Below are 26,151 nucleotides of genomic sequence, written 5' to 3'. Positions count from 1 at the left end.
GTGTGGAACTGCCCTTGGTCCTGGTTCAGATGCTCCAGCTGGTGCAAAATGTTGTGACCAGATTGCTGACAGCTGCACTAGCTGCCCATCTACTACTGAGACAGGTGTAAGGTCCTTGCGTTAATTTATAAAGCCCCAAACAACTTAGGTCCAGGGTTTGCCTGAACCCTTCTATCCCGCTGAGATCACCTGCAGGAATGTGGTTGGCTGTTCCCCAAGTTGGTGAAGCTCACTTGAAAACAAGAAGCGACAGAGCCTTTGGCCCTGTGGAACTCTCCACCACTGGAGAGTCAGCAGACGCATTCTGTGCCAACTTACTGGAAACTTTTCTATTCTGCTGGGCAAGCAATTAAGAATGCATCTTTCCACCTTGGTTTATAGTGGTCTGTTTCTAGCCTTTTGAATGTTTTTAACTGTGTACGGCTTTTGTGTTTTCATTGTTGTGTAAACCATATGTGTGTTATATATTGGTATACAAGTACTCTTATAATTAAGCATCTGGAGGAGATGAGGTTTCCCATCCCTGCTCCACTCAGTCTACACCAGCACCCGGAGACGTATCTTCCTCTTGTTTGACCCAGTGATGTTGCCATGCCTTACCTCCACCGTCACTTTCTTCCTCTTCTGCTCTCTGAAGCTCTTGACAAGCTGTGCAGGATACCAAAGGCTCAAAACCACAAGGCACAGGATGATGGGGAGATAAGAAAGCAGGGAATAGTACCTATAAATCTGAGCAGAGACAAAGAGAACGGCTGCAAGAAAGACAAACCTGTGTTCAACTCATAAATCCCATTACAAGCGACAACTCTCCCTCTGCTGGATAACTCCAGCAAGTTTCTACAACCCTTGCAGAACCCAGCAGGGAGGAAGAGGAAGGTAGGGACAATACTAGAATTTGCTGATTGCCTGTCATTGCCTCTGGTACCACCTGCGGGTGGGCCCTCTGCTTTCACGCCCTATCAGTAGATCCTGAGCTGAAAGCCCTTGAAGAGGCTCCTTGCCTCACCGACCTCCTGGCTCCTGATTCCCAGCAAGCCCTTTCTTTGCCAACAGTTGGGTCTTGAGATCTGCAAAGATGGGCCAGGCACACACAGCTATGGTGCCATTATGGGCATCATATATTGCTGAGAACACGGACAGGTGTTCTTGCCCACCCCTCCTGCAAAGCAGCAGCCAGTCTCTCCAGGAACGGGCTTCCTCCTTGCAGCCATTTAGAACTGGCCCGTGCCAACCAAACCTCAGGGCCTTCCAGCCTCCCCGGTTGTCTTTACCTTGGGCGACTGAGGGCATTCCACCTTCTGCCAGAGATGGACCACGCAATGGCACCAGGACAGCAGGCAGCCCAAGAAGTACCCAGCTCTGTGTCTGACCGTAGCACATGCAATTAAGGGGTAGTAGAAGGCAGGGTAATAGAGCAAAGCCATGATCTTCCAGTACTCTGGAGAGGGAGATCAAGGGGGAGAGAAGGGCAGAGGTTAAGAGCCTCAGCTGGACAACAAACAGAGGCAATTCAGCAAGGCAGGCCATGCCGAGAGCATGCAGGGTGGAGTCAGCGATGGGGCTCCCACAAACGTCCCTTGAAGATGCTGCATCAGTTTCCCCCATGCAAAAGAGCTCCTTGGAAGCTACTCCCTTGGAAGAACGACAGGTGCTGGTGCATAAGCTGCCAAGGCAGTGTGGCTTCTAGTTTAGGGGTTCCTGCATTGCAGGGGGGTTGGACTTTGACTCTGCAGTTCCAGGACTGTATGATAGGGATGGGCAAATTTCTTACAGGTCCACTTTTTAAAAGTTTAGTTCAGAAGTTGCATTTCTCTCAATTTTGGGCCATTTCTGCCTGGAGGCAACTGTTTGGCCACTGCAAGAAGCCGGATGCTGGATCTTGGCTCTGATACAGCAGGGGTCTTCACATTCTCCACATTCTCAATGTATAAATCTTGCAGACACAATGCAGCTTTGGGAGCCCTGAATGTCAATACACAAAATTAAAAAAGATGGTGTGGACCAGTGGTGTCCAAACTTTTTCCAAAGAGGGCCAGATGTGATGAAGTGAAGGGCCATGAGGGCATGAGGGCCAACCAAAGTTGTTAACCTTTTTTTAGGGTTGAAATTGTTGACCTTTTTAAAGGATTTTAACCCAGGAAATAAACTACCACAGGGGCCGGATTACACCGACCGGCAGGCCCCCGAATCAGTCTTTGGACATGCCTATGCCTGGTGTAGAACACTGAAGAAGGGCTCTCTACTGTGCCCATGGAAGCAACCTGGTTATGACTATACAGGGCTATAAAGTCCTATACAGCTTAAAGACTGTATTCTCCGTTATAAACCTGCCTGGGCTCTGAGGTGGGGCGGGGCGGGGTGGGGCGGGGCAGGGGGGCTTCTCTTGGTCCTGCCACCCTCACAGGCATGCTTGGTGATGACATGGGGCAGGGCCTTCTTGGTGGCTGCTCCCAGACAACTTTGGAAGTCCCTTGCTGGAGAAGCTGGACTGGCTCCCTCCTTGTGGTCCTTCCATTGGCAGGTGAAGATGGCTCTGTTCTGACAGGCTTTGGGGAATCAGTTGTTATATAAAGGAATGGGCTTTTTATAGCGCTGTGCCAATTTTATTATCTGTTTTTTAATAGATTTGGCTTTATATCACTTTAATTCTATCAGAGTTTAACTACTTTTAAACAATTCTCTTGTGTAAGTTTTTAGCTTTCTGTATTTTATCTGGCCAGTAGTGATGTATGGAAGTGAGAGCTGGACCATAAAGTAGGCTGATTGCCAAAGAATTGATGCTTTTGAATTATGGTGCTGGAGGCTCTTGAGAGTCCCATGGACTGCAAGAAGATCAAACGTATCCATTCTTAGGGAAATCAGCCCTGAGTGCTCACTGGAAGGACAGATCCTGACGCTGAGACTCCAATACTTTGGCCACCTCATGAGAAGAGAAGACTCCCTGGAAAAAACCCTGATGTTGGGAAAGATGGAGGGCACAAGGAGAAGGGGACGACAGAGGACAAGATGGTGGGACAGTGTTCTCGAAGCTACAAACATGAGTTTGACCAAACTGCGGGAGGCAGTGGAAGACAGAAGTGCCTGGCGTGCCCTGGTACAGGGGGTCACGAAGACTCGGACACGACTAAACGACTAAACAACAACAACAACAACATTTTATCTGGGCTGTTTTGATTTATGTAAGCTGCCTTGAGTCCTGCTCTAGTGAAAAGGAGGATATACCGGTAAATAATAATAATAAAACAAGAACTCTCAGTGTTACCTCGATTCTGGGTCGAGGAGCCGGAGATGAAGGGCAGAGGGTCGCTATCCAGAACCAGGATGCATAAGGAGGAGAAGAGGATGCCAAAAACTGCCACAGACAGCCCCTTGTGACCTTCCTCTTCCAGGAAATGCACAGGGCTTAAGGAGGAACAAAGACGAGAATGATTAAAAAAAGGACCCATTTGCACCAGCGGAACATCTCTGCAGAAGGGCTGCCCTCCGCACAAACTCTGCAGACTTGCAGACACACTGCAGGCCCAGAGTGGAGACTGAAGTGCATCCATACCATTTCCGTGTTCAGCTTTTGCAACGATGGGGTGTGCTCAATGCATTCATGCTGTGCACGGACAAGAATCTGCACAAATGGCTTTGGTTGTTTCCAAAAATTGCACCTAGGTAGGAGAAGCCAAATACACCTGAGCTTTTCTCACTTGCTATATGCAGGTGTGAATGGCTGAACTCAGGTGGCTTAGGAAACTGCCCAATAGCCGCTTAAGCGATTAACCCAGCTTTTGCAGCGTTTCCTGCTCTAACTGGCAGTGACTGTCCAGCGTCTAGAGCAATGAAGGGCCCTTACGTGTCACCTGTGACCTGACCCTTTTCCGGAGATGACCGCAGTTGAGACAGGGACCTTTTGCATGCAAGACAGATGCTCTACCGCTGAGCTGTGGGCTGCCCCTTCCACCAAAGGGCACAGAGAGGTGCAACACTGCAATCCTGGGAAGTGTGACCATGCCATGGTCCCTGTTGCCACATCCCTCACAGAGCCTGCTATTCCTCTGGCAATACCTCTTGCTTCTCTAGTATGTGGCCCCTGGAAGGCTGTCCACAAGAGAATGTGGCCCTCTGCTTGAAGTAGCCTCCCTACCCAGATGTATACACATCCATTTTACTAGTTGCGTAGTGGTTAGAACGTTGGACTAAGACCTGGGAGAGACCAGGGTTCCAATCTCTACTCCAGCATGAAACTCACTGGGTGTGCCCGGGGGGGGGCAGTTCCTGCCTCTCAGCAGGACCTACAACACAGAGTTGTTGTGGAGATTAAGTGAGGACTAGGACCTGGGAGAGACCTGGGTTCAAATCTCCCACCCAGCCATGAAGCTCCCTGGGTGTGACTCTGGGGGCCAGTTACTGCCCCTGAGCCTGATCTACCTCACAGGGCTGTTGTTATCAGATTAAACAGGGGGGGGGGGCGTTTCATATGTGCCGTATTGAGCTCCTTGGAGGAAAGGTGGCATAGAAATGTATAAGCAAGCCTTCCACAACCTGCATACATTACATTGTGCTCATTAGCCCGACCCACATAAATCTGCTTATTTTTGCATAAATTGTTCACCTTCTACTACATGGGGAGGCAGCAAAGAACTATGTAGGGCAAAGCTCATGCAGCCTACACACATGCCAGGCAATGGGAAGCACCCCTTGGACCTGCCTCTGCCTTTGATGGTCCTACCACAATCACACGCCACCCGATTTGCCACCTTAAGAACTCACAACCTGATGAATGACAATTGTCAATCTTAGCTCAGAGACAGCAAAAGACCACGTCCTCCCTCCCTAGGCTGCATCTGGGCTGTGGAGGGTACCTTAGCAGTCCAGGGGCTCCATCCCAACAATTTTTATAGAGTTTCTTCCGCTTCACCAGCAGAGAGAGAATCAGCAAGACAGCCAGCTGCAAGAGAGGAAGTGGTGTGGATTCAATGAGAGCAACAAAGACTGTTGTTTGCACAGCTCCATCCCATCTTGATAAATATAAAATGTGGCAGCTCCAGGAGCCAAGGGCTTATGGGTTTATAGCAGGGCCCTCATGAGACTGCCGAGATGTTGATTTCTTTTTACTTTTACTTGACTACGAAATACATTAGAGTGCTGACTTGAAAACAGACATTTTCCGCTGTTTCTCCTACACTCTGGAAAGCCCTTCTCTCCATTGTACATGAAGCAACTTCAGTTACTCACTTTGCAGAGACAAACCGTTTGGATTGGCTTTGGTAGTTGGGTATGGTACTTTTAAAGCTCTGCTTCATTAGATGATTTTAGTGTCTTGTTATGTTTCGTACTGCCATATACCCCTAACATTTTTATAAAAAAAATATTAAGCAGTTTAGAAATATTTTTGAATAGATCAATAAGTATCCACCATTATGCTTCAGCTCTATGAAATAATAACAATGGAAGACCTTTTACATAAACGAGAAACATGATACACCAATGCTATAGAAAATAGTTGACATAACATTTCAGTTTAGTTTCACAAATGTCACTTGCAAATGAAATTAAACTTTGCAGGCAAGTTAGCCACACCTCTCCTCTTCTCTGCTCACAGTGATGTCTCCAGTATGACTTCATCTTCTTGAAAAATTGTCTGTGAGCTTCATTAGCAGGAGACGACTTGGGAAATACTTACTGATACTGGAGCCATGCAGGCGTGGTAGAGGTCATAAGGGATGGTGGGATGGCAGTCTGGGATAACTTCAGGAGTCATGCTATATGAAAGAGAAATGCAAATGTTTAAAATAACATTCACTTCAAGCGGTGCACAGTTAGACTATGGAACTCCCTTAAAGAGGGCATGTATTGTGGTGAGACCTGGACAAGCAACACCCTGGGTTGTGGGTGGGTACAATTGGTCAGCCACAACACCCGACTGGTAGGTCCCTCGAAGCTGGGTGCAATCTGGCCAATGGGACGCAGTCCAAATGGTTCGAGAGACCTATTTATGCCCATGCACGTGACCCAGAGCTTCCTCTTTCAGCGCATGCATTCGGAACACCCGCCCACCTCTCCCTACTTTTAGGGCATTTTGCGCTTGACCTTGCTATGCCGTCGTCTGTCATTGGGACAGGAGCACGGCAGGAATTTTCCCCACTTGGCTGATTGGCTGTTGCCATTTGGGTTTCACCTGCTGCGTAGCAAATTGTCACAACTTGTAAGGTTGTGGATAGGCTCTGGTTCAGGTGATAGGGATGGGAGAACGCTCTCACCATCCCGATGTGAAGGGTATTCCGTTAAAGGAATCCAGGGACTTGATGGTTTGGTCAACCCCTAAGAGGGGGTTGTGCCCGTGCCTGAGTCCAGGTGAACATTTGGGTAGTGGAGATAGCCTGTGCCCAGCTTTCCACTTATCCAGGTATTCACCCTTGGCTGACCTATGCTGGAACCCTGGGTCAGCGCTACCTGCATGGCAGGGAGCTAGTCAAACCAGAGCCTGTACAACCAGTCACTTGCTGTAATCAATAAAGTTGTGGCCTAAATTCTGCAAAAAACCAAATAAAAAATTTGAGTCAAGTGTGAATTTATTTAGGGGGGAGGTTTCTGGGTCTGAACACGCAAACGTGTAAAACGGAATCCAATAAGTTGTGCCCAGCTAAAAGGAGGATTTTGCACAAAGATTCCACCCTCAGGGGGTAAAATACTTATTCTAGGAAACCTCTGGTATATGTGTGCCACTATATTAACCAAGCAGGGAGATAAATCTATGTCATGCATGCAAAGCCATTTTCTGGTTCCTTGGAAAATAGGGGTTTGAGGGCAGAGCTTACATATCTTATGTTAATGGGAGGCAATATATATTAAAATTAAAGGGATTTTTTTTTAAAGGAGCAACCAAATTAACCGAAGGGGTGTTAAAAGAACTGGTTTTGTGAGCAAGAGATTAAAGGCGCTAAATATGCATAACACGGTTCAACTAAGGGAGATGGAGAACCGTGGAAATTTATTTGAAGAGCTGGGAAATGCACCATGGCGGATAAGGAATTAGTTCAGGTGGGTCCCAAGGGACATTACTGGAGGGAGGGAGGGAGGGAGGGAGGGGACTTTGCTAAGCAGCGGGGGGCTGAAAAGGCTGGAGAAGTTGACCCTGGCACCTACCATGTTGTCAGAGAAAAAGGCTGGGTGGAATCAGGAGATGGAGCCAAGCATCTATTTGCAAACAATGAGCAAAGGAGCATCAGGGCAGCTGGAGCATAGCTGTCAACTTTCCCCTTTTTAAGGGAAATTCCCTTATTCCGAATAGGATTCCTCGCAAGAAAAGGGAAAAGTTGACAGCTATGAGCTGGAGCCCCTTGGGGGGCATCAGAGGCAATGGCAGGTGGAGCCCGCTTAGGCCAGGCTCATGCCCTCCATGGAAAGTGCTATGACACCACTTTAGACCGTCATGGCTGCCCCCAAAGAATGCTGGGAGCTGCAGTTTGTTGTGGGTGCTGAGAGCCCCGTTCCTCTCACAAAACTACAGTTCCCAGAGGGGTTTAACAGTCAGCCTCTCTTCATAGGGCGCTCTGGCAGGGCCGGCCCACCCATGAGGCAAGGTGAGGTCACCGCCTCAGGCGGCAGAATCCACAGAGGCAGCAGATCCCCATGTCAAACTACAATATCCCCCTTGTTCCTGGTGTAGATCTTCACTCACCCCTTCTTTTCTGGTGGGGAGGAGGATTGCCTTTTATGGGTCACCTCAGGTGCCAAAATGTCTTGGGCTGGCCCTGCGCTCTGGGAATTGGGAGGCCTTAGAAGAAGGCGGAGATGAGGAAGCCCTCTCATCTCAGGGGCCACAACTTGTCATGGACAACCTTCCAGAAGCTACAGAGCGGGGGTGGTGGACACACGCAAACGTGGTCAGAGGAACGTAAGTGGCCCTTACCGTGGGTCCCTGCTCTAGGGACCCACTAGAGCAGGCATAGGCAACCTATGGCCCAGGGGCTGGAAGCAGCCCAATCACCTTCTAAATCTGGCCCGCGGACGGTCCAGGAATCAGCGTGTTTTTACATGAGTAGAATGTGTGCTTTTATTTAAAATGCATCTCTGGGTTATTTGTGGGGCATAGGAATTCGATCATTTTTATTTTTATTTATTTATTTATTATTTATTTATTTATACCCCACCCATCTGGCTGGGTTTCCCCAGCCACTCTGGGCAGCTTCCAACAGAATATTAAAATACAATAGTCTCTTAAACATTAAAAGCTTCCCTAAACAGGGCTGCCTTTAGATGCCTTCTAAAAGTCTGGTAGTTGTTGTTCTCTTTGACATCTGGTGGGAGGGCGTTCCACAGGGAGGGCGCCACTACCGAGAAGGCCCTCTGCCTGGTTCCCTGTAACTTGGCTTCTCGCAGTGAGGGAACCGCCAGAAGGCCCTCAGAGCTGGACGATGGGGGTGGAGACGCTCCTTCAGGTATACTGGACCAAGGCTGTTTTTCAAAATATAGTCTGGCCCCCCACATGGTCTGAGGGACAGTAGACCGGCCCACAGCTGAAGAAGGTTGCTGACCCCTGCTCTAGAGAGGACTTGAGGGTCACATGGTGGCTCTGCTCAGCCTCCACAGTCGGAGCAGGACTGCGTCTCAATGCCAGTTGCTGGAAGCCACAGGATAGGAGACTCTTGTGCTCGGGTCCTCCTTGCTGGTTTCCTGCATTGCAGGGGGTGGGTCTAGATGACCCTTGGGGTGCCTTCCAACTCTATCATTCTACGATTCTATGATCTGGCTGGCCGCTGTGAGAACAGGAAGCTGGACTAGATGGGCCACTGGTCTGACCCCACAGGCTCTTCCTATGTTCTTATTTGGCCCACCTGGACCCGAGGCTCCCCAGTCCCCACCCTGGGAAGAAGCCAAGAACTGGGAAATTGGCTTGGAAGAAACCAACCTATCTGAAACCAGGGACTTTGCTAGCCACTTGTTGTTGCTGCGGGCAAGGTTGCTTTTTGCCAGGATTGTGGCCCAGAGCAAGAAACTCACCTCTTTAGAATGGTCGCTTTTCCAAGATACCACAGTCGTGGCTGTTGGGGTGGCACAGGTCGGATAGTGTTTCTTTCTGGGTTTCCCAAAGCTCTGCGTAGCTGCCTCTTTCCAAGAGGGTGGGGGGTGAGCCGACCCAAAAGTCCTGCTGCTGCACCCTGTTCCCTGGCCTCACCCCTGGGTAACTGCCAGCCACACAGAGCACTGGGAACCCAGCTGAACTACACTGCCCTGCCCTCTGTGGTGCAATGGCAAGAGTGTCAGACTAGGACTTGGGATCCCCACTTGGCCACTTGGGCCAGTCACCCGCTCTCAGGCTGACCTACTTCACAGGGATAGGTAAAGGTAAAGGGACCCCTGACCATTAGGTCCAGTCGTGACCTACTCTGGGGTTGCGGCGCTCATCTAGCTCTATAGGCCGAGGGAGCCGGCGTTTGTCTGCAGACGGCTTCCGGGTCATGTGGCCAGCATGACTACGCCGCTTCTGGCAAACCAGAGCAGCGCACGGAAACGCCGTTTACCTTCCCGCCGGAGTGGTACTTATTTATCTACTTGCACTTTGACGTGCTTTCGAACTGCTAGGTGGGCAGGAGCAGGGACTAAGCAACAGGAGCTCACTCCATCGCAGGGATTCAAACCGCCGACCTTCTGATCGGCAAGTCCTAGGCTCTGTGGTTTAACCCACAGCGCCGCCCACATCCCTTATAGGGATAAGGTGGGGATAATTGAGGACTAGGACCTGGGAATCCAGGGTTCAATCCCCTACTCAGCTAGGAAACTCATTTGGGGGCAAACAGCCTCTCAGTCTAACCTACCTTGCAGGATTGTTGTGGGGATTAAATGAGGACACGTAGGCGGGGGACAACCATGTATGTAACATTGAGCTCGTTGGAGAAAAACATGGGATATAAATGTAATAGTAAGCCAGCAAACAAAGAAATATTTCACGCCACTGTTTCTGCAGCATCTTGCAGATACTACGGTGCACTCTGTGGCAGTGCTACTGGTCGGATTTAAAGGGCAGGGCAAGACTGGGTCTCTCTTTTCTTTTTGCAAGTCTAGGGCTTGCCGATCAGAAGGTCGGTGGTTCGAATCCCCACGATGGGGTGAGCTCCCGTTGCTCAGTCCCTGCTCCTGCCAACCTAGCAGTTCGAAAGAACATCAAAGTGCAAGTAGATAAATAGGTACTGCTCCGACGGGAAGGTAAACGGCATTTCCGTGCGCTGCTCTGGTTCGCCAGAAGCGGCTTAGTCATGCTGGCCACATGACCCGGAAGCTGTACGCCGGCTCCCTTGGCCAGTAAAGTGAGATGAGCGCTGCAACCCCAGAGTCGTCCGTGACTGGACCTAATGATCAGGGGTCCCTTTACCTTTACCTTTTACCCTCCCTGGTAAAGTCTAACAAGAACAAACTTTCTGGAGAGAGGAGCAGCAGGATGCTGACCTAGAGAAAGGGACAATTTGGCTCTTTGTTGTGACTTTGCAGTGCTTCTGGTTTCACCCAAACCCAAACAGGGATCAAGTTACGGCCGATGAATGAAGCTGCAGTCCAAGTCTTCCTGGGATCTGAATGCAAAGAGGAGCTTTGTGCCCACTCCTGGTCATGCTGTTTAGCAAGGCCCAGCTGACTCACTCGGCACCTCATTTTAGGAACATAGAATTGTAGCATTGGAAGGGATCCCAAAGGCCAACCCCCTGCAATGCAGGAATCATGGCTAAAGCCCCCTTGACAGGGGTCCATCCCACCTCTGCTTGAAAACCTCCAAGGAAAGGGAGTCTACAACCTCCCAAGGGATTCTCCTTCCCTGTTGAACAGCTCTTGCTGCCAGCAAGTTCTTCCTGATATTTTGCCAGAATCTCCATCCTTGTCATTTGAATCTGTTGCTTTGGATCTTCCCCTCTGGAGCAGCAGAAGGGAAGCTTGCTCCATCTTACATGTGACAGTCCTTTAGATATTTGAAGATGGCTCTCAGGCTACATCTCAGTCTTCTTTGCTCCAGGCGAAACAGCCCCAGTTCCCTTAAAGGGTAAAGGGACCCCTGACCATTAGGTACAGTCATTACCAACTCTGGGGTTGTGGCGCTCATCTCGCTTTATTGGCCGAGGGAGCCGGTGTACAGCTTGTCAGTCATGAGGCCAGCATGACTAAGCTGCTTCTGGCGAGCCAGAGCAGCACACGGAAACGCCATTTACCTTTCCACCAGAGCGGTACCTATTTATCTACTTGCACTTCGTGCTTTCGAACTGCTAGGTTGGCAGGAGCAGGGACCGAGCAACGGGAGCTCACCCCGTTGTGGGGATTCGAACCACCAACCTTCTAATCGGCAAGTTCTAGGCTCTGTGGTTTAACCCACAGCGCCACCCGGGTCCCCCCAGTTCCCTTAATGGTTCCTCAAAAGGTCTTGGATTCCAGACTCTATCATCTCAGTCACCTGCCTCTGCGCATGTTCCTGCTTGGCAATAGCCTTCTTACACTGGGGTGCCCAGAACTGGACACAGGACCCCAGGTGTGGTCTGACCAAGGCAGAATAGAGTGGCACTACGCTTTCTCTTGATCTGGACACTAGACTTCTGTAGATGCAGCCTAGAATGGCACTGGCCTTTTTGCTGCTGCATCACAGTTGACTCACTTTAAACTTGTGGTCTACCAAGAACCCTAAATCCATTTCACATGGCCTGCTGTTAAGCCAATCCATCCTACATTTGCACATCTGGTGATTCCTGACGCCTGTTTCAAGCTACGGTTTTTGGTTCAGGCTCAGCTGTGATTCTGGTCTAGTTCTTGAATCCAAGCCAGTAAAAGATTCTGCAACCTGTTTAGCCCACCTGTAGTGGCTGCATGGGACGCGGGTGGCGCTGTGGGTTAGACCACAGAGCCTAGGACTTGCCGATCAGAAGGTTGGCGGTTCGAATCCCCACAATGGGGTGAGCTCCCGTTGCTCGGTCCCTGCTCCTGCCAACCTAGCAGTTCGAAAGCACGTCAAAGTACAAGTAGATAAACAGGTACTGCTCTTACGGGAAGGTAAACGGCGTTTCTGTGCGCTGCTCTGGTTTGCCAGAAGCGGCTTAGTCATGCTGGCCACATGACCCGGAAGCTGTACACCAGCTCCCTCGGCCAATAAAGCGAGATGAGCGCCACAACCCAGAGTCATCTGCGACTGGACCTAATGGTCAGGGGTCCCTTTACCTTTACTAGTGGCTGCGCAGCTGTTCTGTGAATCCAGTCCAGCCAGCAGCCAGAACTGAAAAGGATAATAAACCAGGAGTCAGGATCAAGGCGGGAAGTCAGGAATTAAGGATATAGGAACACACAGGACTCAGGGAGACCTGGATGCTCAAGCAAGGCTCAACTGGAACAGGAAGCCCACCTACACGTCTTCCTGTCCCGGAGGACCCAGAGGCCAGCCTGGGTGGGAGGAGGGAGCCCAGGGCTCCCTGGAGAAGCTGCCATGTGCAATTCAGTTTTTTGCCACCCTGGGGAGTTGCTCATGGATCCAGCAAGATGCCACCTTCAGACCCATTCAGATCCAGTTCATGGGAGGAACAAGAAATATTATGATTATGATTATGATTATGATTATGATTATGATTATTGTCATCCTTCAGGAAGCAGGGCTTTTTCCGTTGTGGCTTTGGAGTAAATTGGGGTTAGCTGTGATTCCTGCATTGCATAAGGTTGGACTAGATGACCCTCGGGATCTCTTCCAGCTCAACAATTCTATGATTCCCATAAATGCTTTCTCCCTGAAGTGTTATTTCACCTTGTTTTTCATTTTGTAGAAAAGTCAGCACTATTTCATCCTGTTGCTATGTTCCTGTTGTTTTATGATTATTCTTTTCCAAACGTGTTTATTAGTTTTAGAGGTTGTGTGTCCCCCCCCCCCCCCATTTAGGATGGATTTTACAAAACTAAACAAAAAGAAACATGTAAATTGCCCCATGAACAGCTTTGAAAGGCAATCAACTAACATTATGAGACAAACAAAATAATTAAAGAAAATGAGAGCCTTAACAGGATGCCATGTTGTGTTTTTAAACAAAAACAAAAAAAACAGCATTATTTGAATTTATTAAATCTTCATATCAAAAATCACAGTTGACTTTGACAGAAGGTTTCAAACCAATGAGTAAACCCCAAAGAAAAACAAACAGCCCAACTGAAGAGCCAATTAGGTGCAGCAGTTAAGAGTCTTGGACTTGGAACTGGGAGAGAGCAGGGTTCAAATGCAAACATTGGGCCACTCTTAGCCTAGTGTACTGCACAGGGTTGTCGTAAGGATAAAACGGGGAGGAGGAGAACTGTGTAAGTCACCTTGAGCCCCTTGCACTAGGTGGGCTACTGGCCTGATCCAGTCGGGCTCTTGTTATGTTTTCATTCATTTTGGAGCAAGTGGAAAACGAAACTGAATGGAGCCCATTTGGTTCAAAACAAATGCTCAGAGGAACAAATGGGAGTCCCACTGGAGACCATTTCCTTTGGCGGCCACATTAAAGGGCTATTTTGGGGTCAACAAAATGCACCCGCAAAGGACCCTGTGGTGTAGTTGTGGGTCTTTATTTTATTTCCCTTTTTGTTGTTGAAAAACTCTATATAACATCGCATAGACTTAGCATTCTTATTGGTACCAAATTAATTGTGAGAGTGATATTAAACTTTTGTTTTGCCTATCATTTCAAAAATCCAGTAAAAGAAAGAAAGAAAGAAAGAAAGAAAGAAAGAAAGAAAGAAAGAAAGAGGACTTTGTTGCTCCCACAGCAGAAGAAAAATAAAAATAAGCTATTAAAATAAATGAAAATGAAATGGGAATATTGAAACAAATATAAAGCCATATTTGCTAATCTTTAGACTGATACAAGCCGATAGAATCTACAGTTCACATCTATCCATCAAAACTGATGTCTAATTGTAGGGGTTTTTTTTGGGGGGGGGCCAATGTTACCACTTTGTTCATAGGCTGTTTGGTGGGTATTTAGGCTAATGAAGTGACACTGCAGCCATGCAGGAAACATTCACAAAACCATATCCGAGTGAGGGCAGGATCAGAAACGAATGATTCCCGCCCTCACTCTGAATTGCGAGGGAACAGTCCTGAGCTCCATTAAGGAGCAGAACCACCGTCAGCACCAGATTGCATGGATCACTGGCCACAGCCGCCACAAATAAATGAAAAAGCTGTATTCCGGAGAGGGGGGGCAGTTGTATGAAATGCACCCCCCCAACAAAATGCCTTCGATTTGAGGAGTGAAAGTTCTCAAAATACAATTTGCTTTGGGGCTGAACTGAAAAGGCTACTTCCAAAAACACATTAATAGTAATACAGAATATGGATATGATGATATGACATGACATGACATACGATTATATGATTTCTGCCCCAGGAGGAGACCATGATAAAGTAGTAATATAAATGGGGCTACAGGAGGATTAATAGATTACAGAAAAGGCTGGCATAGGGACTTTGCCAAGGAGTGTGGCAAGGTGGTGGTGAAAGACAGATCATGGCTTAGACCTACCTAAAGCAAATATGCTGCTACTTCACCAAAATGTATTCTCCCCCTCCCCCCAGTGAAAATTTGAGTACTTTAGATCTGTTGGCACCTACTCATGGTTTCGGCAGGCATTGAATATGAAGGTAAGGTACTACCTACCATTGTATGTTATCTCTCAGATACTACATACCTTTACATGTCAGGCAATCAAATGTAGTCACATGCCATTGCAGGCCCCCCAAGAAAACACTCTCAAAACACCCTCCCAAACCAGCTATGAGATGTAGTGGTCAAATAAAGTACAATGCTGGACATAAAGGTACCAAACATTCAGTAAATGCTGGCGTATCCTGAGCAGATAGGAAACCGAAATTTGGAAAGAAGGGAAAGTTTTTAGGAGCACATTCATTTCAGACCTGGAATTCCCCCCACTGAATCAGATTCCCCACTCAGTGACACACACATCATACTTGGGAAACAAATGAATTAGCAATACTCACTCATCCTGGTCCCCTTTTTGGTCATATATATACCAGTTATCGTCATAAGCAAAGTTGCCATCCATGGAAAGGTCGTCGGTCACCAGCCCTTGGGAAGACATCCTGTTTGCTTCTGTCCGGCAGGATAAATGCAAAGAATAACGGGGGGGGGGGGGATGCTGATTCAGGTCAACTTTCTGAGTTTAAACCCCCATTGTGCCCAACTCTGGCAGCTGTGAGGCTCAACACATCCGACTCAACTCTTTCTTTCCTTTCGCTCCTTCTGCCTCTTTCTCCCTCCCACTTTACTCTGTAGAACTTGGCTCCAAGTGACTCCTGTTTCAACAGCTGATGAAAACAAAGGAGAATAGAGAGCGTGGCCATAAAAATCTCGCTTGGGAGAGTCTGGGTCATGACATGAGACAAGGAGATTAAAAGGAACCAAGGGCAGGTTGAATTGGGTTCCTGCCCACCAACCCTCCACTGCGGAGAACGCCAGACCCAGAATGAACCAAACCAATTGTTTTCTTTACTTAACAGAGGTTTATGGGAATCTCGGGAGCAGGGCGGAGGAGGGGGCTGAAGCAAAAATGATTAAAGATGGCTTTAAAAGAGGACTGGGCAAATTGGCTCTTCTTACATGGGAGAGGCCTCTTGGGCTCAGATCCTGCTGGTGGGCTTCCCCTGGGGGGAATATGGTTGGCCACCATGAAAACAGGATGCTGGAGTAAGTGGGGCCAATGGGCCTGATTCACCAGGCACTTCTTGGGTTCCACGTCCCAACTCCTCCCAATTTAAGCCAAACCATGCTCTCCATTTCTAAAAAACAGTAGCTAAGGAGGCAAAGGTCCATATAGTTAAAGCTATGGTTTTCCCAGTAGTGATGTATGGAAGTGAGAGCTGGACCATAAAGAAGGCTGATCGCCGAAGAATTGATGCTTTTGAACTCTGGTGCTGGAGGAGACTCTTGAGAGTCCCATGGACTGCAAGAAGATCAAACCTATCCGTTCTGAAGGAGATCAGCCCTGAGGGCTCACTGGAAGGACAGATCCTGAAGCTGAGGCTCCAGCTGATGGCCCAGCTGAAGGCAACGAGGTAATCCCCGCATCTGGAGCCAGGGCAGGCTCAGGCCCCTGACTCGGACCAGCTGGTGCTTGTTGCAGGGGAACCTGTGCAGGCTGGGGCTCTTCAGGATCAGGCCCCAGACTCGGTTCAGATGCTGCCTGAGGCAGAGGATCCGGTGTGGACCGAGACTCCACTGGTTTCCGAGTCTGAGCCCAAGTCCCAGGCCATCACACAGGGGGAGCAAGTTCCATAGTTTAACTGTGTAGCTTGTGAGGGTCCAGAACACCAGGAAGAACTTTCTGAGAATGAGAGCTGTTTGACAATGGAATGGCCTCCCTCAGGAGGTGATGGACTCTCCTTCCTTGGAGGATTGTAAGCAGAGATTGGGTGGCCATCTGCCATGGATGTTTTAACTGGGATTCCTGCACTGCAGGGGGTTGGACTGGATGACCCTTGGGATCCCTTCTACAATTCTATGATTCTATGAATTCGGATCACCAAAATCAAAGGAGATGTACAAGGAAGGATTTCAGAATTTCTGAGGGGGGAGTCACACAGGCTGTTGGTGGCACATTCAGAGCCAGAATCTACACCAGGCATCCCCAACCTCTGGCCCTCCAGATGTTTTGGACTACAATTCCCATCATCCCTGACCACCGGCCCTGTTAGCCAGGGATCATGGGAGTTGTAGGCCAAAACATCTGGAGGGTCACATGTTGGGGTGCCTGGTCTACACCTTCACCCTTTGGACTGGAGGGATCCAAGCCACCACATTCCCATCTGTACGGTCCCCTCGTCTCCCCGCAGACCATGCCAAGCATGAATGGGGCATCTCACAGTGGTCGCCTTGCGAGAGCCAAATTCTTGCTTGCTCTCCCAGCATGGAGTCCACACTCCGCCCTGCGTTTGCCCGAAACTCGATCCCTTTGCTCCTCTGCCTAACCTCTGCCTGGGAAAGCAAAGGCTTTGATCGGGACTGTGAGGGAAGAGATTGATGGCTGCAATAAAGCCCCTGCGTATTCTTCATTTCCCACTATCCATCACTCCCCAGAGAGCATTTTGCCTTTCGCCAAAATGAATAGCACAACAGTGAATTGGGAAGTGTTTGAGGGGTGGGAGGGGATGGAGGAGCAGAGAGTGCAATGAGAGCATATTGCATGTGGCTTTTAATAAAAACGATAAGAGATCTGACTCAAGAACAGCTTTTTGATTTCTTTTAGCGGGAGTTAATTCAATTCAACTGAACTTCGCGCAGGAGTTGCAACAAGAAGGTAGCTCAGCTGAGTCAGGAATCTGGGCTTGAAAGTCAGCCTGGATGGTGGCTGCCATTGTTAAAACATGTCTGACTCAGAGTAGACCCACTGAAATTAATGAACCTAAGTTAGTTGGCTCCATTCACTTCAAAGGGTTTGTTCTGAGTAAGACTGGCAAGTGAATCTAAGCAAACAGAAACAGGGTCCATTTTGCAAGCGTGGGCGGGAGGCAGGCAGAGCACACGTGATATTGGGGGTCTCTTGGAATCTGGGGCTGCAGCAATGGGAAGAAACAGGACCCTCTTGGGATGTGAACGCTCCACACACTCTCCATCCAGACTCAGGCTGTATACATGTGTAAATGAACCATAGATCATAAAGATGCCACAGACGTCTGTGTCTTATTGTCCTAAAGTAAACTCAGTCCCTGGGAAGACTGATACCCCTGGACTCTTGCACCACGCAAAGATTAGTGAGGAGGGGGCGCCATATAACAAGACGTTTCATTGACAAACTGGCCACATTCCCTAGATCTGAGAATGTAAGAGGAACCTGCTGAATCAGGCCAATGGCTCATCTGGTCCAGTGCTCAAGCAGGATCCGAGCACAAGGGCCCTCTCCTCTTCTGTGGTTTCCAGAAAACGCACTGTGACATTCAGCTATGGAGACAGCATAGCCATTGTGGCTAGGTAAAGGTAAAGGGACCCCTAACCATTAGGTCCAGTCGTGACCGACTCTGGGGTTGCGGCGCTCATCTCGCTTTACTGGCCGAGGGAGCCGGCGTACAGCTTCCGAGTCATGTGGCCAGCGTGACTAAGCCGCTTCTGGAGAACCAGAGCAGCGCACGGAAACGCCGTTTACCTTCCCGCCGGAGCGGTACCTATTTATCTACTTGCACTTTGATGTGCTTTCGAACTGCTAGGTTGGCAGGAGCAGGGACCGAGCAACGGGAGCTCACCACGTCGTGGGGATTCGAACCGCCAACCTTCTGATCAGCAAGTCCTGGTCTCTGTGGTTTAACCCACAGCGCCACCCGCGTCCCTTTACCATTGTGGCTAGTAGCTGCCAATAACTGTCTCCTCCATGAACTGGTCCACTTGCTTCCAATATTTTGATCCGTTTTGTGGTGGCCACATGTCCTGATTTACAGAGGACCATCCTAGTCTGTTTGAAGGCTTCCTCTAACTGAAGGGCTGTCTTGTTCACGCCCAGTTCAGTGATACAGATCCATTAGAAAATAAAGCAAGGGCCTTGGAGAGGCCCACCTGCAGTTTGCCCCTGGAAGGCAGGCTGGGCAGACAGGCAGCTCCCCGTCTCGCTCCCTGGGGCAAGAGGGCTTGTATTTAAATCTACTTAAATCTGAAGCTGCATTTATACATCAAAGCACATGCAAATTCTATGCCAATCTTCCTCCTCTTTTTTAAGGCAGTGTGTTTAAAGTAGCTACCCTTCTCTAGCAGAAAAGTTTTCCAGGAATATTTCATATGAATTAAGTAACCCCCAAAGAGTATTTTGTTGACGTTCAAATGATAACAGCCATTGCAGTAAGTTCCAGGGTAGGTAGGTAGGTAGGTTGGCAGGTATACAAAATCAACATATCTACAGAAATGTATGAAGGACCAAGATGCAGCTCAGCAATCAACACCTCACCCTTTAAAAACAAAAGAAAACTCTCACACACTCCTCCTTCCTGCAAAGAGCTCAAAATCACTTAATGCCCCCCTCCGCTTTATCCTACAACAACCCTGCAAGGTAGGTGGGACTACTTCTGCACTCCACCCCAAGAAAAGCTGAGTCTTGTTTTCCCCTGCTCACATACCAACCAGTTCCCATTCCAGGATGCGGAGGGGGGATTTGGCAAAGTGTCTCAGAAGGCAACCTGACCCGCTTTGGAAGAGCTAAAGGCAGCTGCAAACGTGCGAGGGATTATTAAGGCAAGATGCAAGGCTATTCAGTTCCAGCAGCACCTGTTGCAACTGAAAGGTGGACCTGGGGCTTTGTGTACACACAGGACAGCTTTGTTCTCCTGGTCTGGCTACATGGTGCTTTGCAGACTTAATACAGATCAAGCCACACTCTTCTGTGCCCAAATTCTCTATCCTTTACCCTCACTCCACTCTCTCTTCCTCTCTCCAGGGAAACAGCCTGAGGAAAAAATTTGCTGCTTGCAAATTAAAGAGAGGCAGAAAGAAGAATCCAATTCATGCATGGATTTTTATTTTCTTCTTCAGATGGAAGCATCCTGCTGGTACCTGTTTGCCATCTGAGGTGGGGGGGGGGGGCCAGACACAGGTTTTGCGTCTCAGTGAGGACAGGGTCTCAGACTCACCACGGCTATGTGCCAGCAATTCCAAGGGAGGGCCAGAAATTAACAGATGCGTTCAATCAGATATATTATACTTCCATAAGAAAAAAGGTAAAGGGACCCCTGACCATTAGGTCCAGTCGTGGCCGACTCTGGGGTTGCGGCGATCATCTCGCTTTATTGGCCGTGGGAGCCGGCGTACAGCTTCCGGGTCATGTGGCCAGCGTGACTAAGCCGCTTCTGGCGAACCAGAGCAGCGCACGGAAATGCCGTTTACCTTCCTGCCGGAGCGGTACCTATTTATCTACTTGTACTTTGACGTGCTTTCAAACTGCTAGGTTGGCAGGAGCAGGGACCGAACAACGGGAGCTCACCCCGTTGCGGGGATTTGAACCGCCGACCTTCTGATTGGCAAGCCCTAGGCTCTGTGGTTTAACCCACAGCGCCACCCACGTCTCTCCATAAGTACTGACTGTAACCAAATGTTTGTTCTGAGTACCTGACAGCTATTTGAGAATCCAGGATGCTCTAGCTTTCATCTGCAACTTGCTGCACATCAGTTTGAGCATTTTGAACTGCTGTGGTGTTGTGTAGCACCACAAATCCACACAGTAGCATGAAAACTAGACCTGAAGTGGGAAATAGATGGCCCTACATTGTCTGGGCTGACTGGAGTGCCTAAAAAATACAGCCATGTGGGAAGTTGCCTGAAAGCAGTCAAACCATTTGTCCATCTGGCTCCATATTTCCTACCAAAGGCAGTTTCAGACAGCAGTCTCTCCTGCCTGGGACCTTCTGTTCTCTGCCACCAAACTATGGCCCTTCTCAGATCTCATATGAGGCAAGTTCAGGTAGAGAGTGAAGAGATGACTCACAGGCCCCATCCACCATTTAACTAGACTGCAAAAATCCAATATATTCCAAACTGTCACTTCTCCATTTAACATAAAAGGATGCTCTGCATCTATGCTTAAACTAGAGGCAGCTAACCTGCAGCCCTCCAGATGCGGAGTGATTCCAACTCATTCCTGACAAATGGTTGGAGGGCCACAGGTAAACCAAACTCTTGATTTAAACAGCTTTCTTCCCTGTGACTGAGATGTTTTCAAGAGTCTAACAAATGGGGTGGGGGGCAAAGAACAGTGGCTTATATGAGACCCAAACGAACAAGCATTATGCCCTGCTGGGTTCATGAAGACTGATCAAGAATTGCTTGAAGATGAAAGCATCACCACCAGTGGAGTCTTCCTGGCATCTTCTCCTGCTGAACAGGTGAAAGGTGGGCAGGAGGAACAAACCTAGCTGAATCAGTGGCTCCCAAAGCCATTGGATGACTGAACAGGGCTGCAAAGCCTTGCCAGCCTAACACCTTGCTTGCCTGACCTAGATTAAGAGCAGTTGGTGTGATGCTCTCCAGATGTTCAGTTCCAACGCCCATCAGCCCGGCAAGGACAGCCAATGGTCAGGGATGATGTTGCAGTTGCAGTCCAATTACATCTGGAGGTCATCACTCTGCCCCCAACCTCAGTAAAAGGAGGGTGTCACCATCAAAATGATTAAATAATGAATCATAGTGCAAACAGCAGTTTTGCAGCCTGTCTGAGTCTGGGAAGCTTCCTGTTAAGAACATGTTGTGGCCTGCAGTGGGATTGCGATAGGGCACTATCTCTGTGTTCTTGTGGTATTGGAACCTTGGCCATTATCTGCTGCTATTTCCTCGTGTCAAAAAGGCCTTGTCCCTTATCTGCCTGCTTCCAGGGGCTGGGGAGGAGAAGCATGGCACCAGCTTCCCCAGAAGAAGAAGGGGTGAGGGAAGATCTACATCAGGAACAAGGGAGGGAAGAAGAATGGACATGGGGATCTGCTGCCTTGGTGAATTATGGTGCCTGAGGCAGTTGCCTCACCTTGCCACATGGGTGGGCCGGCCCTGTTGGTGGCAGAGCTCATGCTTTATGCACAGATGGATGGAGGCTCAATCTCTGGCATCTCCAGGTAGGGCTGGTGTTATGTACTGAGTTGAATAGGATCCAAAATGCAGCAGTCTGATTGGTCCTAGAAAAATAGGATCCAAAATGCAGCAATCTGATTGGTCCTAGAACAATAGGATTCAGAATGCAGCAGTCTGATTGGTCCTAGAACAATGCAGCAGTATGATTGGTCCGCAGGAGCCACCTAATCCAGCTCCAGGTGGTAGTGAATCCACAACCTGATTGGCCTACAGGAGAATCCCGGAATTAGCCAATCACATGCAGCCCATTGTGTAAATAATGTATATAAAGCAGATATTGTGGGGGAACTTCCATTCCTCCTCACCACTATGAGCTGAATAAAGAGCATGAAATCCATTCTCGACTCCAAATATATTTCAGCTGGGAAAGAAGGAAGCCTGATATTCTGACAGAGCAGAGGCCCAAAGGCCAAACAACATTTCAGTTGGCCCAGGCCAGAAGTAGTAGAAGCAAAAGACAGCACTTCTTCAAGCAGTGCATAGTTAAGCTACGGAACTAGGCAGTGATGGGCACCAACCTAGATGGCTTTAAAAGACAATTGGACAAATGAATGGAGAAGAGGCCTATGGATGACTCCTAGCCACAATGGCCATGCTCTATCTTTGCAGTGGGAGGCAGCAATGTGTCTGAATTCTACTGGTGGGGGGTGGTTCTTGCGTTTGGGTCCTGCTGGCTGGTTTCCCACAACCACTCTGAGAACAGGGATAGCAGGCCAAGCAAAAAGGCCCAATTCCCCCTCACCCCCTCAGAACTGCATCGTCATATTATGGCAGATGAAGATGATAGACTATATGGAACTTGCCAAACTGACTGGGAGAATCCGAGACCAGAGAGAAGAGACGCTGGAAGAAGATTGGAAGAAGTTTAAAGAATATCTGAAAAAATATGTTAATATTTAAATTTTAGAAGATAGTGCATTTTAAAATAGTATTATTTGTAAGTGATAAAATGTGAAGATTTTTATGGTAAAAGTAAGCATGATGAAAAAAATGGTTAAAAATTATGATATATGTAAACTCCTACAGATGAGGTAAAATGAAAATCAGATGGGGGGACTTGGGGAAGCTCATCTAACAATGTTTAGAAAAAATAAGACAATAATTTGTTTGTATTGTTTGTTTTTCTGTTTGTGTTGTTTAGTTGTGTTATAAAATGAATAAAAAATTTTTGAAAAAAAAGAGAGAACTGCATCGTCATATTGGGAAAAGGTTTACCTGTTGGACTGCGGCTTGCCATCCACATTGCAGAGGAAAAGTCTTGCCATAACCTGCCCATTCAAATCAACCATCTCTGCATCATCTCGTTGTTGTTGTCATAGAGATTAGTGCAGCCCTCACTGTTTATTTAGCAAAAATTCATCAATGGCTGTGAGCTGACCTCGGTTATGCGCCCCTCAAGCCAAGGATAGGTAACTATACAGATAGGTAACTATACAACCGTAAGAAGACATCTGAAGCAGTGTTGCCATATGTCCAGAATTTCCTGGACATATCTGGCAATCGGCTGTCGGAAACAGTGTGTGAGCGTAAATCGCTGACATCCAGGAAAATCGGCATGTATGGCAACCCATGTTGGCAGTGTTGTTTTTGGCGATTTCCCTTTAAAATAGCTCAACAACTTTCCCAAAAGAATCTCAACAACTTTTCTGTCTGGATTTTCACTCTATTGGATTTTCACCTATCCGAAGGCAGCCCTGTATAAAGAAGTCTTCTAAATGGCTTTTCCTGTGTATGTGTGCGTGTGTATGTTGGAAGCTGCCCAGAGTGGCTGGGGCAACCAGCCCCAGATGGGTGGGGTGTAAATAAAAATAAATAAAAATATTATTAGTAGTAATATTAGTATTATTATTAGTATTATTATGGAATAAAGGTAAAGGGATCCCTGACCATTAGGTCCAGTCGTGGCCGACTCTGGGGTTGCGGTGCTCATCTCGCTTTATTGGTCGAGGGAGCCGGCGTACAGCTTCCGGGTCATGTGGCCAGCATGACTAAGCCGCTTCTGGTGAACCAGAGCAGCGCACAGAAACGCCGTTTACCTTCCCGCCGGAGCGGTACCTATTTATCTACTTGCACTTTGGTGTGCTTTCGAACTGCTAGGTTGGCAGGAGCAGGGACCGAGCAATGGAAGCTCACCCCGTTGTGGGGATTCGAACCGCCAACCTTCTGATCAGCAAGTCCTAGGCTCTGTGGTTTAACCCACAGCGCCACCCACGTCCCATTATTATGGAATAGGATGCCCTTATTTTCATCAGAGAAATGTTGGAGGCTTTGCATCTAGGCTTAGAGTGTTTAACCTCTGGGTGAGAGGGAAGGGCTGGAATATGCTTAGGGTACATCAAAGGAATGGACAGGGTGGGTGATGAAGGCTGGTTCACTAATCTTCAGGGGGCCCCCACCAAGAGGAGAGGTCAACCAAACAAGAATCACAGCCTTCCCACAGTGATTCAGGTTTAATCTCTGCTTGGTGGGAGTCCTGTCCAGAGTAGGAAGAGAGTTTGGAGTTCAGCCCTTCCTGGACAAGGAGGCTGCTTAACAAAACCACGGCCACTGGCGAAGGCTGTCCGTGCTTCAACCCTGAACACACAATAATAATAATAAAGCTCTGGCTCCAGAAGGCCCAGAGTAAATGCAGAGTAACACGAGAGCAATAAAAATACAGATTTAGAATGGAATTAGATGAGACACCATCCACACAATTGCTAAATGCACAAACAGGTTTTTTGAAAGTAAATTGCAAATGTGGAGCATTTAGCCTTTTGCTCTTACATCACCTAACAGTGATGTACCCTGCCTTTGATACTTGAGACTCACACTATTGTTTGGCTGTAAATTATCTCAGTTGATTTTCTGTGGTTGTAAACAGCCCTGGGACCTTCAGGTGAAAGGGAAGAAATCTAATAGATAATAATAAAGTACTCCTTTCCCCATTCACTCCAATAGAAGCTGCTGCAAATAGCAAGTGCAGGGGCCCAATATGGATCAGGACCACAACAGGGGCGACAAAGAGTTAAAGCCCCCAACCTCTCATGCCAAGGTTCGGATTCAGATCAGGCCCCCTTTGCATTGGGGCGGGGGGGGGGGAGAGCTTCCATTGGGATGAATGGGAAATTGAGGAAATCACGGTGACTGAGGAGCTCGTTTTATTTTAAAAAGTACATTACAATATAATTTATATCCACTTTGTATTGGTTAGCAAATCTGAAATACAAGCATCATAAACAATTCTTTCTTAAAACAAGAAAACAAGCCCATGTTAAAATCTGATGCTTCACCTGTTTTGAAGTCCTGCCAATGAACATGTCTTTGTTCAAGCAAAAGCTCCCCCAACTTTCCCATAAATATTCCGGAATGCCTTTGAAACTTTACTCTGGAGAGTAGTCATATTGATAATGACAGCGTGGGGTTAAGTGGAAGTTGGCAGAGCTCAAAACAAAGCATCCAATTTTTAATGTGTTTGAAGATTTAAATTCCAGCAACTACACGTAAATCCCAGCAAATGCGTAAGAGAAAAAACTCAGGAACTCCAGAAATTAAATTATACTGAACAGAAAAAGTTACAATTCTTGTTTTATTCTCTCTCTCTCTCTCTCTCTCTCTCTCTCTCACACACACACACACACACAAACAGAGAGAGGGAGAGAGAGAGACTTCTTAACAGGAAAGAATTCATATAATACTTCCTGGTTCTAATTAAGACAAATTCTAAAGAGGATTTGAAAACAAAACTTTTGTACTTTGGATCACCAAGAATGCTGCTTTCATAAGAAAGAAAACGGCCAGCTTTCTTTGTACAACAATCCCCACAGGTTGAATAATTGGGGATTTTAAAAGTTACTGTTCAGTACGGTGGTTACATAGAACTTTTTTTTGCGGCTTTTTTAAAAGGCTAACCGTTTAACACATGGCCAGCCCAAAGTTCATTGGTAAAGAAAATAAGATGGTTTGAAGGCAGAGCAGGTAAAACAGAATATTACCTTGTTTGCAATCAAGATCTCCAAAGGCAGGCTAGCAGAGAGAGAAGGCTAACTTCTCCCCAGCAGGTAGACAAAACAACTTGATGAGAGGAGTCCAGATTGTTCAAAGACATGCAAAATCTGCTGATTTCCCCCTTCCTCCCCAGAGGTGCCCCCTTGGAACCTGTTTTCCTTAAGAGCTCATTGCCTGGGGTTCAGCCTTGAGAGGCAAGGGAACTCCGCAAAGCCCATCTGAGCCCAAGTCTCCCCTCATCTGACCAGGGGATCCCGGGAGAGAGGCAGCCCCAGGGAAGCACACTTGGGAGGCAAAGTTCAGCTGGCGGGCAAAGAGTGAAGGATCTCCTCCAGGCAAAGAACTTTATCCCCTTCACAGCTAAAAGGGCTTGGCTGGGGGCCAGCCCAGGGATCAGAAAATTGAAAACAAGCAGCCCTGTGATTCTCCTCCTCCACGGCTGGTCTAGGAAGGCAGCAGAGAAGCTCTTCGGCCCACAAGGATTTTGTCCATCCCTCTGTTCTATTCTTAATCCCTCTGGCCTATAAGTGTTGTGAGTGTGGAGGGAGTTATTCGTTCACTTCTTTATTTAATG

General features: G+C 48.0%; 1 protein-coding gene across 2 annotated transcripts in view; it reads right to left on the bottom strand.

Annotated features, from left to right (window-relative positions):
- Positions 1–25,976, bottom strand: part of STRA6 (signaling receptor and transporter of retinol STRA6) — a 51,051-nt gene extending 25,075 nt beyond the window's left edge. Inside the window, exons 1-7 of one of the 2 annotated variants that reach the window (XM_081019978.1) lie at positions 25,565–25,976; positions 14,981–15,092; positions 5,672–5,750; positions 4,851–4,936; positions 3,263–3,402; positions 1,272–1,438; positions 601–729 (exon numbers count right to left, since the gene is read on the bottom strand). In XM_081019978.1, coding sequence (XP_080876104.1) covers positions 601–729; positions 1,272–1,438; positions 3,263–3,402; positions 4,851–4,936; positions 5,672–5,750; positions 14,981–15,081 — 702 coding nt within the window. In that variant the 5' untranslated portion in view covers positions 15,082–15,092; positions 25,565–25,976. Of the gene's footprint in view, positions 1–600; positions 730–1,271; positions 1,439–3,262; positions 3,403–4,850; positions 4,937–5,671; positions 5,751–14,980; positions 15,128–25,564 lie in introns of those variants that run through there. The other variant, XM_081019979.1, reaches the window with a different exon arrangement.
- Between the last annotated feature and the right edge of the window lie 175 nt (positions 25,977–26,151).

Source organism: Podarcis pityusensis (genome assembly GCF_964106645.2).
Source record: "Podarcis pityusensis genome assembly, chromosome: 9".
Classification (NCBI taxonomy): domain Eukaryota; kingdom Metazoa; phylum Chordata; class Lepidosauria; order Squamata; family Lacertidae; genus Podarcis; species Podarcis pityusensis.
The sequence above is the reverse complement of the archived record's forward strand: the minus strand, read 5'-3'. Positions and strand labels throughout refer to the sequence as shown.